Raw genomic sequence first — 18777 nt, forward strand, 5'->3', positions numbered from 1 at the left:
CCAGGCTTGCTGACAGGCTTTTAACATCCCGTCACTGACAACAACTTTGCAGTGCTACTCTAGGTCACTGACCTATTTCCCCACTATGCTTTTGTGGTGTCCCCCTTTTGTTTTCAGTGTTTTCACATCATAGCTTTAATTTAGCTGATGGTGATCTATAAATAAAGTGTGCCTTTATTTACATCTTTAATAATATGTGCTTGTTGTTTACTTGAAGAAGTGTTAATTTGCAAAGACAAATTCGAAGTTTATCTGTACACACAATTGTAATTCACATGTGTAAAATCCACAATTATTGGATTTGGTATTTCATATATATTTCTTAAACTAAAAATGACTTCATTTTTTAATATCTCAGGTCACCTGTATCCTTCAGGTTATTTCCCCTGCTGCTAAAATAGAAACACATGATGTAATCACTCAGATATGTGATGTCAGATCACCCCACTCGGCTCCTGACCTTCTCATTGGTCGGTTTCACTGGCTCCACAGGAAGAGCCGCTGGTGCGAGTCAAACAAACTTGCTTTCAGTAGCTCACGCCCGCTTGGCTCTCATTGGCTGTTAGGGTCAAGCCCACAATAAACCAAACACATCCATGCTGTTTCCCTGAAAATACACAGTGTGCCTGATTTTATATAAAACACATGACATGTAAACAGAGTAGATAACAATGTTATAATACTTTTACAATAGATATGTTTAGGTATTCTGGAGCCATTATACCAGTGTGTTGTACTATAACATGCTTATTGATAGGTTAATTTACCCAGGCAAGTACTGTTTACACTTTGGACAAAATTGTCCTTTACAATAGTGTCTCCATTATCCAATACGTTATACTTCTATTCCATTGCATCTCAGAGGGAAACAGTGTTAGTTTTACTTCAGTAACATTTTGAATCTTGACTTTGACATGTATATCATTTTTTTTGGATTGTGGCATTTCTATTTTACTAGAGTAATATGTCTTGAATCAATTAGTATTTCTTCCCTCGCTGCATGAGCTCCACATGCTGCTGTCACCTTCAGTAAAATAATCAAAACAACCCTGAGAAACAGGAGACGTGGGAACCTGGTACTCAGGCAGTGATTGGCTGTCGCGCCTGTCAATCAAGGTCGGCTAGGTGGGTTCTCCCGGCTGCCTCTGTAAGCACGTTAGTACTGAATGAGCTCCAGTGTTTGGCTTTGGTTTGACAAGTTTCCCTGCATGATCATGGGGGTAGGAGTGAGCAGTTAGTTGACACACAATAAAAAAAGTTACAGCTCACGTTGTTTCAGGTAGACTCTGGATCAGACGTTTTGGCAAATGTAGGGAAGTGTTTCTCCTCTGAGCGATTCTACAGCCAGTCAAGTCTACATTGGAGCCACACACAAGAGTAAAGATGAACAGCATGTCTTTTGACGATCCTTCGTTGGATAACTTGGATCCAACTCTATCGCTTCATGACCCGAATGATATTGACACGGCTCTCCTAAGCGACATTGATGGTAAGAAACGTGACAGTGTGTGTGCTAGCTAATCCAGTCGTGTTAAGGTTTGCAGCTAAACCAACAACACAGCTTATAAATTAACCTTCTGCATGCTATGTGTGTTTTGTTGGCTTGCATCATGTGTTTTACTCCTAATATGTAATATACATCTCATGTATACGAGTTTAAAGCCCTACCAGTGGTTATTAAAGGTTTCAGTTCACAACGTAGCTTTCATCATTAGCTAGACTAGCTTCTATTCAGCTAACTCATTTTATTTAGAGGCTTGCTTCGGTTCTGAGGTGAAAGGCGGTCTTGTTTACATTGTTCTCTTGTACTATCGTAACGAATGCTATCGTACAATCTTTCTAACCTAATATAGGAGAGGGTATTCTAATGCTAGTGGGTGAGGCTAACGTGCAGCTAGGTGGTCGTGCGCCCCGCCCCCAACTCCACAGACAGGGGTTACTGCCGTTCATTCCTCGTTCATGGGTTCACACCGCCTCGGTTGACCAATTTTACACATGATATGCAGAAAATGTGTCTTAAAAGTATTATTCTTACAATGTGCTCCAATGAAACATTTCGTATTCCTGTTTAAACACGTGCTTATTTACGTTTGTAGTAACACAAAATGTTCAACTAGTACAAATCTTAATATATCAATTGCTTATATGTGTGTCATAGTGATATTCACATTACTCGTTTATTATTTTTTTATATTGAAAACTAGTGCAAATCTTAATTAATTAAACTATTTATGAATGTGTAATGGTGATATTCTTCTTACACGTTTATTATTCTTTTTATATTGAAAGCTAGTGCAAATCTTAATAAATTCAACTGTTTATGTATGTGCCATGATATTCACATTACTCGTTTGATGTTATATTCAAGAAATCATTGTTTAATTATCCATTATAATATTGTTTTCCTTGGGATTTTCCAGATATCCAGATGTTATTGTTAAAAGTTATTTGTGAAAGCAACACTGCGTAAACTGTACTCGGTAAAGCACATCCTGCAGACCTACTCGTCGTCACCTTCCTAAATTTGACCGACAGTAACCCTGTGTGATTTTGCTCGATGGTAACCTCGCGCGCAGCCACAGACAGCGCTCGCTCTCTTCCCTGTCTTGGGCTGATCGGCATAGCAAGTCCCTGAGACGCGCTCTGATTGGACAAGAGCGATCACCTCATACAAAACAGTGCACTGTAATTCCAGAGAGCTGCGTTTCACTGCAGATACAACATACACGCAGTTTTTATTTTTCAGCTATGTGTGCCACTTCATCAGATCAAATTGGGAGATTATAAAATATTTGGTTAATTTTGCATCTTTCTAGAGTAATACATCTAACAGTGCCTTGAATGCACCTTGAATAGTATACCGTTTGAACCATTATTATTCAAGCTCATTACTCAATATAGGAAAAATACCTTTTGGATAATTTCAAGATATCTACTGTTCATATGTTCAAGACCAAAATCATGTTACTTTCACAACTCTTTTTTCACAATACATGAGTGTTTTCTGCTCGTCTTTTGTACTGCCTTCACCCATAACTGCAGCAATATAATAATAGTATGACTGCACAGGGGATGATGACGATGAAGACGTTTAGAAACTACAAATGATGTGTATCTGTTACTTGGGTGGTCTTTTGTCCACAGTTTTGTTATGTTTTTACTCTGTATGTCAGCATTTATTATTTGTAATTGATGCTTGCATTGTTTGTTTGTTTTATACAGGGATTAAAGCATTTTGCAAATGTACTATTTTATTCTGTAGCTTTCTTATGAGGGCTCTCTCCCTTTCTTATATAGTTAATACTGTAAACATGTATGTAAATATTGGTTTAGAACCAATTTGCAACAGAAACATATTGCAAGTCAGTGGCAGTGTTGATAGTTGTGAATGTTTCTCTCTCTTCAGACATGCTACAGCTCATCAACAACCAGGACATGGAGTTTGGAGGACTGTTTGATAACCCCCCATACACAGTGCCCCCTCCCACCCAAGAGCTTCCTGGATTGACCCAGTCTATCATCTTACCTTCCCCTCCAACCACCACCACCACTTCTGTACCTCCACCTCCCTCCATCCTAAGCAGTAGCCCCCACCTGGATGCACTCCTGGGCCCTCCCATCACCCGCAGCTCCTCCACCCCAGACAAGGCCTTCCAGCCTCCCACCTTTCAGCTGTCCCCCCTGGCCAAGGTGCCCAACTCCACACAAAGGCTTCAGCCGGCCTCCCCCCCACAGGCCCAGGCCCTCAGACAGCCCCAGGTGGAGCAGCCCCAACCCATTCTCAGCCCGTCGGCCCCAGCAAAGGCAGCTTCACCTCATGGATCACCAGCACCAAACCCAGCTTTCACCTCCACGCCCCAGGCCATCTTCACTGCGCCAGCCCCCACATCTCCACCTCTGCCCCAGCCCCAGCCCCTGCCTCAGCTTCAGTCTCAGCCCCAGCAGCAGGCACTTCATATCCAGCCTCAGTCCCAACAGATCCTGATCAACTACAGCACCGTGAACAGCTACACAAGTAAGCACTCTTTAATCATCATAAGGGTTTATTGCAGTGCTAAGAAGAGCTTCTATTTCGTTATGGACATTTTTAGGACATACTTGGATCAGTAGTTTCAGTTTTTAGACAATGCTTCATTTTTTGGTTTTTAGCTTTTGAATGTGGTGCAATTATAAATATAAAGTCAAGACATTTTCCAAAATAATCCTAACTGACACCCTAATGTAACCCCACTGCCCAGCAAAGTGTATTGCATTTATAATGGGCACTAGGTCATTCAACCTTAACTGAATCTATCCAATTCCTAATCTTATAGACTTTGCTCTGGGGTTTGAAAGTCTGCGAGCTAAATAAAAATGCTTTGTAGTAAAATAAACATTGTTTTTATAATGTCTTAGATGCAATAAATGTTTATTACTATTTTTTAAAACTCCACGTTTGTCTTACTGACAGGTGATTGTAAATTCCAACCCAGATAGAGCTGATAAGAAACAAAAGATTACACACTGAATGCTGCTGACACTTACTTCCAGTGGGATTGTATTTCACCTATTGACCGAGAAACCCAGGACAATAATGTTGTGTCAAGTGTAATAGAGTTGCATTTAAACCAATAATAACAAGTATTTATTTCTATCTGATTAATAGTAGCTAATAAAATATTTTAAGGATGTAACAGGTGAAAGGTCATTTAAGATTCAAAGATCATAAAAAGATTTCACAATGTGCCACATCACAGGAGTACAAATACTGGATTTTTAGAATCTGATATATATCAGCTTAATCTTTAAAGATTGCGCTTAAAGCAGAAATAAGATGATACCATCCACTGATGCAATGTAATGATTGGTCTTTTATTTATTTTTGTATGATTTCTAACTGCAAAAAGTCAAAGTAGAGGTTTGTTGTTTGAGTACTGGAATCTGACTGTTCAAAAATATTTATATTTTAAGGATATAGGGGTCTTTTTGTTGTTGCATAAATTAAGTGTAATCCAATGATTCAATACACTGTAGAACTACATTAGAACTTTGAAATGCATTATCAAGTTTCTAAAAGGCATGTTATAAAATGTGGATATTGCATACAATTATACATCCTTGAATGAAGGTTAAAATAATATTTTGCAACTATTTTCCAGCTGCCAGTCCCAGCAGTGTGAGCCAACCCACCACCATCCTGTCATCCTCGCCTCCAAGTGTTCAGTCAATGACCATCCAGGCTCAGCTCCAAGGGCTGACCACCACGTCTCCCCTCATGGCCACGTCAGTGAGCCCGCCGCTGCAAACAATCGCACCCAACGTACAGCAAGTGCAGCAAGTACAGCAAGTGCAGCAAGTACAGCAAGTGCAGCAAGTACAGCAAGTGCAGCAAGTACAGCAAGTGCAGCAAGTACAGCAAATGCAGCAAGTGCAGCAAGTACAGCAAATGCAGCAAATGCAGCAAGTACCTGTAAGTGTTTCAGACTGGCATCTGAATGTACTTCTACATGCAAATCAAATTCAGTGTACTCATTGTTTGTGTTTTACAGAGCCAAGAGCAGAACTGTGTATCTATACTGATATTTTGTCTATTTTGTGTGTGTATCTTTTCAGGTGTTGCTGCAGCCGCAGTTCATCAAGGCGGAGTCTCTGCTGCTGACCACTATGGCGTCCTCCACCTCCCTGTCCAGCACCACCCCAGTACAGAGCACTTCACTGCAGGTAGGCACATCAAATGCAACCCTGACTTCATACAATAATCAAAATGTGATTTACTGTGCATACTTTATGGAACTGTCTTTCTCAATTTTCAGCGGTCTTTGCCCTTCCAGGCCTTTATGGGCGGTGGCACCATCCTGACCACGGTGCCAGTCATGATGGACACTGATAAGATGCCCATTAACCGCATCGCAATCAGCGGCAAGCCGTTTGGCGTGCCACACAAGGGAGAGAAGCGCACAGCCCACAATGCAATTGAGAAGCGTTACCGCTCCTCTATTAATGACAAAATTCTCGAGCTCAAAGATCTGGTGGCTGGTTCCGAGGCCAAGGTAAGAAAGATATTTATCTGCTTTACAATATATCCTTGTCAAAGAAAGATCTGTCAATCATCAACATTGAAAAGAGGAAGAAGCTTATAATGTGATGTTTCTTCTTTCTTGTAGCTCAACAAGTCTGCAGTGCTGAGGAAAACCCTCGACTACATCCATTTCCTGCAGTCGACCAATCAGAAGCTCAAACAGGAGAACATGGCGTTTAAAATGGCAGCCCAGAAAAACAGTACGTGCTTTAAACCTGTCGCTCTTCTTTATTCCATAACGGGTCTCGACAATTCATTTCTATTTCTTGAAGTCATTCAGTTGACCTTTTGTGATGAGGTCTTAGTTAGCTACTGTACTGACAGCAATGAAAACAGTCCTCTACAGCGTCTGAGTAGGTGAAATTGAGTGTTGAAGATGTCTTTACTTTTGCACTGCTGATTGACCTTCTAACTGTTCTCCGCTTCTTTCCTTTCTTCAGAGTCTCTCAAGGACCTGGTTACCATGGAGGTCGATGCACCAGCTGATGTGAAGAATGAGCTGCCCACCCCACCTGCTTCTGACGTGGGCTCCCCCACCTCTTTCTCTCACTGTAGCAGTGACTCAGAGCCCGACAGTCCGATGGTGGAGGACACTAAGGTATTAAAGCTTTGCATGATTCATGCCGTATTTAGAATCAGGGCCATCACCATTGTACTTCATAAACAGAATAAAATATGACGTTACAGTCTCTGTCAATCATTATGTTTTGCTTATATAAATGTATCTCTCTTGTCTCTCTTCAACTCAGCAGCCTACTGTGGGCATCGTGGACAAATCCGCAGCAGGAGGCAGCGCTGGTGGCATGTTGGACCGTTCCCGCATGGCGTTGTGCACCTTCACCTTCCTCTTCCTCTCTCTCAACCCTCTGGCTGCCCTGCTCTGCGCATCCGGCAGCAGCTCAGCTGGAAGCTCAGCAGCCACACCTCACACAGGAAGGAGCGTCCTGGGTGTGGATATCGCAGGTAGAATGAAGTCAGTAGAGAGTCACAGAAATGAGCTGCTCGGAAATTTAAGGGCCCTGACTTTATGTTAGGGCTGCTCAATTAATCGTATTTTATTGGCAATTACGATTTTGGCTTGCAACGATTATGAAAATAACATAATCGTAATAAAACGATTTTTTTTTTTATTTAAAAAAAAGAATCTTACATTTTTTTTTTAATTGGTTTTTCAATTGAATTATACTTAAAGTTCAGGGTAATCAACTGTTAAAAACATACTACACATTTTCTTTTTCAATAAATTGATGTTTTCAAAGTAAATGGATAATCGTTTTTTAATAATCGTGATATCAATTATTGACCCAAATAATCGAGATTATGATTTTTGCCATAATCGAGCAGCCCTACTTCATGTTATGATTTTCGTGGAAAACATATATTCAATTTTTCTGGAATGTTTAACAATAATGTAAGGAATATGCTTGAATTTAAAAGTTCTCCTTGAATTATGCTAACTAATTAGCAAAATATACTACAAAATATTTCAATATTTTAAATTTGTATTTCATGGCGTCTCACATCAGACGCGAAGGAAACCGGAGCTAGCATATCCTTGATGATAATCAAAACATCAATTCAAGTTGACTTGTGGAATAAACAAACAGAAAAAAAAAACAGTTTACTGTAAACGGTAAACTAAGTTTTACATACTTTATTTAAAGTAACAATTTAGATTAGACAATAATGACTTCAACAATCTTGAAATGTTGGTCTAAGTTTAAATGATGACTACAAAATATTAAATGAAAAGAGTTTTCTGCAGCGGAGTCGTGGGGCTGGATGGACTGGATGCTGCCAACCTTACTGGTGTGGCTGGTGAACGGTGTTCTGGTGTCGGGGGTTCTGGTCCGACTGCTGGTGTATGGAGAGCCTGTAACCAGACCACACTCTGGATCCTCTGTGTTGTTCTGGAGGCACCGCAAGCAGGCTGACCTGGACCTGGCTAGAGTATGTTTCCTTTTACTCAATACACACAGATACAACGTTTTGAAGAAACATTACATTCCGAAGGATAGCTCTACATGCCAGCACTCTGCCTGAGGAGTTTCATTTGATCTCTTCTTATTTCTTCCTCCCCAGGGAGATTTCGCCCAGGCCAGTCAGAACCTGTGGACGTGTCTAAAGGCCCTTGGTCGTCCCTTACCCATCTCCCAGTTGGACCTGGCCTGTTCTGCGCTCTGGTCCCTGCTAAGGTTCTGCCTCCAGCGCCTCTGGGTGGGCCGCTGGTTGGCTGCCAGGGCAGGAGGGCTGCGGTCTGACCGCCCCCTGAAGGAGGACGCCTGCAAAAGCAGCCGGGACGCCGCCCTGGTTTACCACCGCCTGCATCAGCTTCACATGACAGGTGGGTTGGTGAGAAAACACTGTTTCTAAATTAAATCGGTGTGGGAGACTGCACACTATCTGGTGGCTAATTGTAGTGGCAGAATATCAGGTGACTAAAGCTCCGTCCCCCTTTTTTACAAGTCAGCTTATGTTGATAAGAAGAAAAAAGGTTTATTGGCTTACGTTGCAAAGCCTTTTCCTGATTATTCTATCACTGTTGTGTATATATATATATATATATATATATATATATTCAAAACATATACATATAATTTTCTTGTCTTATTTCTGTGCGTACAGGTAAGCTGAATGGCAGCCACCTGTCAGCAGTGCACATGGCTCTGAGTGCAGTGAACCTGGCAGAGTGTGCTGGCTCCTGTCTGCCTGTAGCCAGTCTGGCTGAGGTCTACGTGTCCGCAGCTCTACGGGTCAAAGCCAGCATGCCAAGGATCCTGCATTTTACTTCTGTAAGTCCCCTTAGTTTGCACATGCACAAAGCCAATTGCTACGTTTGACACATTATTGAATATTTTATGCTTGGATGCTGTCAGAATGACGCTTTTGCACATTATTCTGTTTAGAGTTCAAATAGTATTCACTTAACAGCAAGTAATTTAGAGGTTATGTTTGCCTCGTGTTTAATTAACATGACCTTGGGACCTGAGGAAACATCATTTGTGACCTATAAGCTGTGTTGTTCTCTCCATAATCAATTTATGTTAGAAATGAAACTTAACTTCGTTTTTTAATCCCGATAGCGTGTTTTCCTGAGCAGCGCCCGCCAGGCGTGCCTGTCGTCCAGCGGCAGCGTTCCTCCAGCTATGCAGTGGCTGTGTCACCCTCTAGGTCATCGCTTCTTTGTGGATGGGGATTGGGCTATTCGCAGCACTCCTAAAGAAAGCATCTACAGCCAGGCAGGCAATACTGGTCAGTGCAGACACAAATGTAGTACACACTCCATGTGGCCTTGACCTCTGTTTTGAACACGCACACAGTTGTATTCCTCATGTTAATGATCTCTTGGTGCTCTCACAGTGGATCCTCTGGCCCAGGTGACTCAGGCTTTCAGGGAACACCTCCTGGAGAAAGCTCTGTACTGTGTGGCTCAGCCTCAAGGAGAGAAGAGCCCCGACCAGGGAGAAGGGTGAGAAAATAACAGTTTTTAATACTGTTTGCCAAACTGAAATGTGTATACCATTACATTTGGACAATAAACAAAGGATAGCATAACTACAAAATGAACTGGTAGTAATATTTGTGGTGGAGAATAACCATTCAGTGTGTTTCCCTCCTCAGGGAGTATGCTGATGCCCTGGAGTATCTCCAGTTGTTGATAAGTGCATCAGATGCTGCTGGAGCCACCTCCCAGTCCTTTGCCATCGGCTCCAACATGGCCACTGTGACCGGTAAGTGCCTGTCCTTTATTTACACGAGGAGATGCAAACCATGGCAACCAAAACTCTTACTGACTAAGACTGCTTCTGTTGCTTGGTCCCATCAACACATTGAGTTTTCGATTAGGGCTCCTTCCTTCATTACTACTTTTCTATTTGAGATAATTTAATTTGCCTTTACAGCGTCCTTCAGTCACCTTCCCCTGACTGTTTGATTTTCCTAATGTGCTTGCAAAATAATAAGTGGATGGATAAAGTTAATTCTTACACTATCGAGATTGAGTAACCTCATTTCCATTTGGTTGACTTGCACACTCCCTCCACGTTCCTTTGTCCTCAATGATCACACATCTGAGCGAAAGGGGACTCGGTGAAAGGGAGGCATCCACTAGATTGCTTCATCTATCTTCAGTGCTGTCAAATCTGTGATCACCTTGAGAGGAGGGAGGGAGGGAGGGAGCAGGGATTTTATTAGGAGACTTTTCTTGGCAGAGCCTCAGGTTGCTCACAGTGTCAGAAGTTTGTTCGTGTTGCCCAAATGTTAAATGGAGTAATTTTCCCAAATGAGGGAGTCGTCAAAATGGCAGCTTTCTCTCCGCATGTTGTGATTACGCCAGAGGGGTGAAACGGATTGATTCAGAGGTCAGAATGCAGACAGCAGCTGTCCGTGTGTGTGTGTGCCCGCACTCTAATTCATGTTAAATGTGAAAGTGGGCAATGGGGGATTCAAATACTTGCATTTGTTTGTTTGTCTGTGGGTGTCTCGCTTTTCACCGTTTTTGTTCCAACTTCCAGGCTGCGACCCCCACTCCAAGTGGTGGTCCTCGGTTACCGTGGTGATTATCAATTGGCTCCAAGGAGATGACGCCGCAGCAGAGAGACTGTACCCAACTGTTGAGCACCTGCCGCGCAGCCTGCAGAACGCAGAGTGAGTTTGACATGAACACACAGGAACTTCCCCTGCCAGCCTAAGAGTGTGGCACAGGTTTTTTCCACAGAGAACACATACACACACACTTCCACTTCTTTAACCTGTGTCCTCTGTCTCTCTGATCCCTCGCTCTGTCAGGAGTCTTCTGCCCAAGGCGTGTCTGAACACATTCAGGGCGGTGCGGGCTCTGCTGTCCAAACCTGAAAACTGCCAGCTGAGTCTGAGCTACAGCGACAAGGCCAGCGCTCTGCTTCGAGACAGCCTCAACCTCGGACCCCACTGCCACAGCTCCAGTTTAGACAAGGTACACACACACACACACACTATCACACACAGGCACTCTGCTCGTTATATTTTTGTTTTATGAGGGCAACCACATTTGCATTAGAAATACAAAAAAATGCAAACACACAAATGCACAGAGGGACAGATGTGCCAAAACATGTGCGTGCATACATTGTAAACAGAGAGAATTGCCCATACATAATTACTTAGTACTTAGTACACACACACATATTTCACAATACAACGCCACACACTTTGCCACCGAGTGTGAATCCCCCCTGCAGCAGCTCCTCTGTGATAGGGTGGTGGTCTCCCCTCTGGCGCTCAGCAGATGGTGATGCTGGTGGATAGGTAGCTCACAGTGTGTGCACGTCTGCGGCCAGAGCTGTGGTGCATTGTAGTTGCATTGCATGTGTGTCTCAGCGGAGTGCAATGTTCCTGCAGTGCAACACAGAGCTGGCCCACTAACAGCAGAACACACACACACACACACACACACACACACACACACACACACACACACACACACACACACACACACAATGCCCTTCATCTTTGACTGGAGCCGGCTAATATCTCTGTGATCTTTTGTGCTATCCTTCTGAGTATTGAATGTTTGTTTCTTACAATTACAATTAATGCCACGATTTAGCGTGTACATTAACACTATAATAATAATAATGACCATGTTATTTAAAAAATAATTACACTCTAATTTCAGTATCCAGGTCATCAGTCTGTTACTGTACTGCAGCTTTGAGCATCAATAGCATTTTAATGTATCCTATTCTTGGCCATTTCTCTCTTTAGGTTGTCCAGTTGCTCTTGTGTGATCTCCTGTTGGTGATGAGGACCAACGTGTGGCGCCTGCAGCAGCAGGGGGCCGGTCCTGCGGGGTCAGGGTTGGTGGGCACCAGCGGCCCTGCGGGGGTCCACCAGGCCTCCCCACCGGAGCTCCAAGGCTTTCAGCAAGATCTCAGCTCCCTACGCAAACTGGCACACAGCTTCAGGCCTGCCATGCGGAGAGTACGTACTGCAAAGTTGAAAGGAAATGTATTGTCTTGCAAAACGTTCATTTAGTCTAGACTGATTTCTAATTTGATTTCCTCTCACTCTAACACAAAAGCAGACATCCAAACACAATTGACAGACACAAAACAAGATGAATACACCAACTCCTGTGTTTGTATTGTCAAGCACTGAAAACCATGACTAATCATGCAAACAAAAATTCAATAAATATAAAAGTTTATTAAAAAAAAAAGAAAAAACATGACTCTTAAAATCCTCATAAACCGATTTTAAAGTATCGAGGCACAGGCATCAAGGGCTGGAATGGCCACAGTCAGCCAAAATGGCAACACATTAAGAGAAGTGCATAGCGTCCTGTATATACATCCAAATACTTCCTGTGCACATATTTGCAGGCAGGCCACGGTGCAGTTCTCTGTGGAAATTAGATGGGAGGTGTTACAACACACACACACACACACACACACACACACACACACACACACACACACACACACACACACACACACACACACACACACACACACACACACACACACACACACACACACACACACCCCTGAGGCAAGTGTTTAGCAGCGTTATTCACTAGGCTTCAAAGAGGTAGAGCTGGATATTTGTATGAGTCACCATCCCTCCTCCTCATTTACCTCCCTTCATCTCTTTCCAGTTGTTCCTTCATGAAGCTACAGCCAGGCTGATGGCGGGGGCCAGTCCCACCCGCACACATCAGCTCCTGGATCGCTCGCTGCGACGCAGGGCAACGCCCGGAGCCAAAACAGGTGTGTTTATTTTAATATTTTCATCAACTATGCAACAAGTGGGACCACCTGGTTAAATAAAGGTTTTTAAAAAAGAAGTAATTTTGTCTGTAGGAGGAATTGTTAGTTAACTTTTTGCTGCTCTAAATGTCTGTTCTATTTCTATGTTTGTCCACAAACCTTCATTTACCAGATGGGATATATTCTGTTTATTGATGTATTTGCCATTTATGGATTGCCTATTAAACCAACTAAAGGTGGCATCATATTTCTAAAGATGTGTTCAGGCGTTCAGCATCTGTAGGGTTTTTTTGTGTATCGACTATACTCAGATATTGTAAGCCATGTGGAGGCTTTGATAACATAATCTTAATTGCACATTGTTTTACGAGTTATATTAATGAGTTATCAAGCTGTAATTAATTAACTTTAAAGCAGTTGGCAAATAAAAACTTTTGAAACTTACTGATAAACTTCAACTGTGGATTCCGCTCTTCTCCAAGCAGCGTTTTTAGATGTGTGTTTTCTTGCTTCGTTTTAAATAAAAGCTAGGATACACTGAATGGCGGTAATTAGTAGCTCTAATCAGCTTCTAATCTATTTTGCCCAATTGTTCACAACACTAAATCCCATCAGTAATTAAACAAGAAGCTGCTGCAGTCTTATTGTCCGTCAGTGGCTGATGACATCGTAAAGCTCCTCCGAAATTGCCACGGTAACAACGTTTCTTTGTGTTTCTGTGTGCAGAGGAGTGCGAGACGCGGCCGGGCCAGCGGGAGCAGGCGGAGGCTGTGATGCTGGCGTGCCGCTACCTTCCCCCCTCCTTCCTGTCGGCCCCCGGCCAACGGGTGGGCATGCTGGCAGACGCTGCCCGCACCCTGGAGAAGCTGGGAGACAAGAGGACCCTCCACGACTGCCAGCAAATGATCATCAAGCTGGGCAGCGGCACTACTGTCACCAACAGCTAGAGAGCAGAAAGGTTGGGGAGGGGCTGAGAGACATGTATGGACACTGTATATAGAAACATCTCTGAGATACAAAAACACACAGACAAAAAAGAAAATATCAGCAGAGACACAGCCACACATTCTCTGGCATCTCTGGCGTGCAGCTATTGAACAGATTGACTAAACTATCCAGATTCATATCAAACTGACAGATTTTTCTCATGGACTGTCCCTGCCAACACCTAATCCCCACATCAGGACGCACTGTGTGTGTAGAGGTAACACTCTTGTTGCTATGGATTATTACCAGAATAAAAGAAATTTTTTTCGGTTGCAGTGCCACAGTTTGACCACAATGAGGAGCCGTCACGTCCTCTAAGTAGACAGTTCAGTGTGAGTGAGTGTGTGAGTGTGTGTGTATGTGTGTGTGTATGTGTGTGTGAGAGTGAAGCATGAAAGAGATATTTGCCCTGCACTTATTCAGTCCCACCCCGATCTTTTCGACATAAATGCACCTTAAGCAGGACTGCTCAGTGGGTTGGAGTGGCGGGCTGCTCTGATTGGCCGCAGAGTGAGGCGTCGCTTGTTCGTTGAGGAAAAGGACTTGATTGGCTCATTCAGTGGGAAGCCACTCCGCCGGTTCACAAAGTGTTAAAGTTTATTTGAATCAAGTTTGACTTGAAGCCAGGAGAGGTGACCCACTGGACGCTCCATGTGTCAATCTGCACTAGCCCTGCGAGATAAATAGAAATGTGGCTTTATGGAGTTATTTTCATATAGATCATTATTTGTTTTGCCGTGTACATATTTCAAAATGTATTTATAATCTGTAAGAAGTATTTTGCAAAGCAGATTGATAATGCTTATTTTCTTCCTCTAAACTGAGTTTATTTGGTAGCTTTTCTCCAGGCCCATATAATAGAGTTACTGTAATGTGTTGCCATGGCAATGGGTGTCAAAATCAAGTGCAAGTTATTTGCATCACATCGTCTGACTCAATTGACCTTTTGCACTGTTGCACACGTATGCAGCTACGATTTTTCTTTTCTTCATATTGGTAGCGCCCAACTCTGGCATCACAAAGATTAAACACTATAAAGTGAACCTATTGCACTTTTGCAACAAGTTACACAATGAAGAACATTTCAAATGATTCGTTTTTTATCCAAAGAGGGCCTGTAGTGAAACTGGTTTTCCTTTTTAGCTCCAACGCGAAGAGCCACACTTGCTCTTTCAGTCATTATAGTTAAATGTTCCTAAAGAACCACACATTGTTGTTGATTTTTAAAGGACTGTAAGAAAATCGTTGGCATGTGTTTTTGTTTCAGAACGAGCATGTTTTTTAAAGTGTCACTAATGTGAAGGACTGAAAGATGATGGATTGAGATGAATGAGACATAGCAATGTCTAAAGGTGTTATTCATGTGTTCTTTAACTTTGATATATTTCCATCTCTTCCTTGTTCTTCGGTTTCATCTCTTTATAATGTAAATATTAAAGCATTTTGTAAGGAAGGATTGACAGTTTCCTGTGGTGCTTTCCATTTGAATGGGGGTAATTGTAATACACATAATTAAATGTCTCCCTTTTCCAAACTCGAAATGATGCACTTCTTGTGGTTGAATGAAAAAGGCAAGAACAAGTTTTGACCAAAGAAAATCTGTGATTATTCTGAACTGAATCTCCTTTGGCGTTTTGTAAGCAAATGTCAAAGGTTAATTGATATCGGTAATAGTTACCCGTAATCATTTGCTTGTGATTGCTTGATATGTGTATAACCAGATTGGAAGTGTTGTCATCATTTTGATAATGAACACTGTTCTGACTCATTGTGGTCCCTTTGCCCGGTGATGCCATGCTGATCCAAATGGTGTTGATGTCAGTGCGTATTCAGGAAAGACAAAAAAAGAGCAGGCGTTGGTCATAGCAGCATGAAAGGTGCTGGTATATTTAACATTGGCGTTACAAAAAACATTTCAAACAAAGTGATGCTGTGTCATCGATTTCAAACAAATAGACATGGAAATCAATAAAACGACATGCTCCAACTTATGACAAGTGACATTCCCGAAAAAGGTAATTTTTTTTTCATCAATGGATTCTTTTAATAACATTTTATAAGCAATAACATATTCCATTTTATAGAAAATAAACATCTCTAGGAAATACTATACACAATTATAATAGTACATCACATCTTACATTTAAACAGCTTCAAATACTTATATACACCATTAAATAATGAGCTTCATAAAAGAGAACGTTTGGTGTGGCTTTCTTTTATGCTCTAATACTTAAATATGTCTCCTTTTGATATGACCAGTACTTAAACTCACACCCTGTCCAGGGCGTTGTTACATAGCATGGAAGAGTGAAAGAGGCTACATCTGAGATACACGAACAGACAGGAGTGTTATGAAATCTGGAGTGAATGTGTGTCTTTCTGCGATGTTGTTGTGGGTGAAATAATCATACATGATGGCAATGTTTAACAGTAATACTTCTGAACTGTACATAGATATGAGGTGAGATGACCTGACTCCCGGTTGGACCCTCGGAGCCCCGATTTGCAACCTGTCGAGTGATGATGGCGTCGCCTACTGTACATATTGAATGTGCACACAGTTGAAATGGGGTAACACTCTTGAACAGAGTTTAGTTTTTTCATTTTTTTCTGTTAATTTCGGAATTACAACAAAGCCTGACATATACCAAGAGTGACGCAATGATGTTGTATAGTCATAATGCACATCAAAATACATCTCCGAAGATAAGAGCATTATAGTAAAATACTGCGTCCATTTTTTTTCGGAACTCTTCAATATCAGAATATTTAGAACCTGTAAAGCACGTCATCATGTACAGTTCCTTTTTTGTTTCGTTTTGTCTCTTGTTTTAAACACACACATTGAGATAGTACATCCAGTGGTTGGCTGCTGCTGCTGCTGCTTTTTTGATGCAATGACATCTTGGAGACGAACTTCTTCACTCACACACATAATGCCCAAACACACGGATGGTGTGGCTGTAGAATGACAACGTGATTATCCCACTCACACGCGCACAGACACACTTCTTGGCTCACAGACAAGGTGGCCAGAGGGATGCTCCTGTCCAATCACTGTCCGCCAGGTGTCTGAATATGATAGCAACCCATCCGAAGGCAGAACACACACACGTTCCTCGCTCTGCATTTTAAGCAGCCCCCCCTGTGCACTGGGCTCTAGACACACAGTCTCCAAAGCGCAGTCTTTCCTCCTGTTAAACAGTGCCGCTGCCTTCTGCCTCCCAGTAAGGGGCTCAGTTGAGAAAACACGTTTCCGGGCCGGGGTTCAGGGAGCAGCTATTCTCTGCGGAGCCATTCTCCCGGGGTTTGTATTGCTCCTACCTCCACCTCAGAGCAGCCTTTTTACCCTCCCCCATCTCCACTGGCTTGATGTGCCTGCCCGCCATCAGTCATCCTTGTGTTTTTTTAGGTATAGGTGGCTGTTAGGACAACATCTCTGTTTGCCTTGCTGGATAAGTGACGCCTTCCTGGCTGAGAGGTGGTGTTGGTGTTGGAGGTGATGAACTGGAATATCTTACAGGTCCTGTAGAAAAAGGGAAGAGAGACAGCTATGAATTCATAAATACACGCAGAGAGGAAGATAAATGAGCTTTGCCAGAGGTTTTGAGGTATTCCCTCTATGACTGCCACATTGTTTCCACAGCATTGCAGAAAATCTGCATTATTTAAGTGCTAAAAATGTGCTTTATGAACACAAAAGCTGCAATAAATGTGCGTCTATGTATTCTGCAGGTGGGAGCTATGTGCTGTACCTGCAGCTTTGTGAGTGTTTCTGTGCAGATCTGCAGACATGAAGGTGAGCTGGCTGCCGTGTGCAGCGGTGGAGAGATGGATGCAGCTGGCCAGTGAACCAGCTCCACTGAGAAAGACACAGCAGGAACGCCTACTAATTGCGCCGGTGTGTTGGTGGAGGAGCGCTTTCTTTCCCCTTCTCCTCCTCTGCAGCCCCCAAGTATCTCTCGTTCACTCTCTCTGTCTTTCTCTCTGTTGCCCATCCTTATGGCCGGCCCTCAGAGCAGCTTTTTCTCTTTTATCTCTCCCTCTCCCTCCTTCTTCCTCTCCTCTCTTTCTGTTTACCTCCCTAAATTAACTAATTCCCCCTCAATCTCAATTCCTCCTTCACTGAGAGCGGCTTGTCGCTCTTGCCCTTCTTCTCTCCTCCAATCCCTGTCTCTTTTATGCTGTCACTCTCTGATGTAACTGCCCCCATTCCTCTTTTGTTCCCACTCAGCCGCAGCACAACACTGTCTTTTCACTCTCTGCCGCTCAATATGTGCATATGTTAGTGAGCTTACATGTAACTTGTTAATAAACCTGTGTAGAAGCGCACAGTGTGTGTCCATTAGCGCTACATGTGTGTGAGATTTCATCAATATGTGTGTTCCAGCCCTCAAACCAAGTGAACACAGGCAGAGGGAGAATTTCAGAGGGGGACCCATGGGTGGGGTGGTGATTGTGTCTGTGTGTGTCTGTGTGTTCGTATGTCCCTGCTCTTCTCTTTGATTAGGCTGCTCAGCCTAAATTGGCGCAGCACAGACCCACACACAGACCTTCAGATCCCTTAGCTGATGACAGCTCTGCCTCAGCTCGCTAACAACAACTCTCTCTGTCTTGCCTTTCCTTTTTCTCTCTGTTTCACATACTCTATTTCTGCTGCTCAGACGTGGGAGTTGAGGTGAGCAGAGGCGAGGAGAAGATGAGATGAGAAAGAAGAAGGAAGGGATGAGAAGGGATGAAGGGGGGACAACTAGAAAAAATGGAGGAAAAAAAGAGAGCTCGCAGGAGATGAGAGGTGAAGCAAGCAAAATAAGGCGAGCACATGAGAAAATAACAAGAGGAATAGGGAGAGGTAAGGGTGGAGAAAGCATGAGGGTAGGAAAGCAAGCAGTGATGCTGGGTGGGGTGTTTTGATCATCAGCCAGCTTTTCATCCCCGTCAGTCTGCATGGAGGAGAACAGGAAGGGGAGAGAGAGGCAG

General features: G+C 42.9%; 2 protein-coding genes across 3 annotated transcripts in view; one reads left to right on the plus strand and one right to left on the minus strand.

Annotated features, from left to right (window-relative positions):
- The first annotated feature begins 1148 nt into the window (after positions 1 to 1148).
- On the plus strand, positions 1149 to 15562 carry srebf1 (sterol regulatory element binding transcription factor 1). Of its 2 annotated transcripts, none has more exons than XM_034143202.1 (19): positions 1149 to 1489; positions 3407 to 4015; positions 5139 to 5449; positions 5593 to 5700; positions 5793 to 6029; positions 6144 to 6258; positions 6499 to 6656; positions 6811 to 7021; positions 7824 to 8008; positions 8141 to 8402; positions 8684 to 8850; positions 9142 to 9310; positions 9419 to 9527; positions 9680 to 9789; positions 10573 to 10705; positions 10847 to 11012; positions 11804 to 12019; positions 12696 to 12807; positions 13534 to 15562. In XM_034143202.1, the coding sequence occupies exons 1-19, from the start codon at positions 1384 to 1386 to the stop codon at positions 13752 to 13754; spliced, it is 3705 nt and encodes a 1234-aa protein (XP_033999093.1). In that variant the 5' UTR covers positions 1149 to 1383; the 3' UTR covers positions 13755 to 15562. The 2 variants fall into 2 exon arrangements, with proteins under 2 accessions (XP_033999093.1, XP_033999092.1); XM_034143201.1 differs by having other exon boundaries at positions 1150 to 1489; positions 6808 to 7021.
- A 421-nt stretch (positions 15563 to 15983) lies between these two features.
- LOC117493382 (retinoic acid-induced protein 1) overlaps positions 15984 to 18777 on the minus strand; it is a 30777-nt gene continuing 27983 nt past the window's right edge. Inside the window, 1 exon segment of the mRNA XM_034143909.1 lies at positions 15984 to 17323. Coding sequence (XP_033999800.1) covers positions 17315 to 17323 — 9 coding nt within the window. The 3' untranslated portion in view covers positions 15984 to 17314.

This window comes from Trematomus bernacchii, unplaced genomic scaffold (assembly GCF_902827165.1).
Source record: "Trematomus bernacchii unplaced genomic scaffold, fTreBer1.1, whole genome shotgun sequence".
NCBI classification, from domain to species: domain Eukaryota; kingdom Metazoa; phylum Chordata; class Actinopteri; order Perciformes; family Nototheniidae; genus Trematomus; species Trematomus bernacchii.

Coding starts and splice junctions, on each gene's coding strand:
- srebf1 (XM_034143201.1), top strand. CDS start 1,384: ATGAACAGCATGTCTTTTGACGATCCTTCGTTGGATAACTTGGATCCA. Junction 4,016..5,138: donor CACCGTGAACAGCTACACAA/GTAAGCACTCTT, acceptor ACTATTTTCCAG/CTGCCAGTCCCAGCAGTGTG. Junction 8,009..8,140: donor CTGACCTGGACCTGGCTAGA/GTATGTTTCCTT, acceptor CTTCCTCCCCAG/GGAGATTTCGCCCAGGCCAG.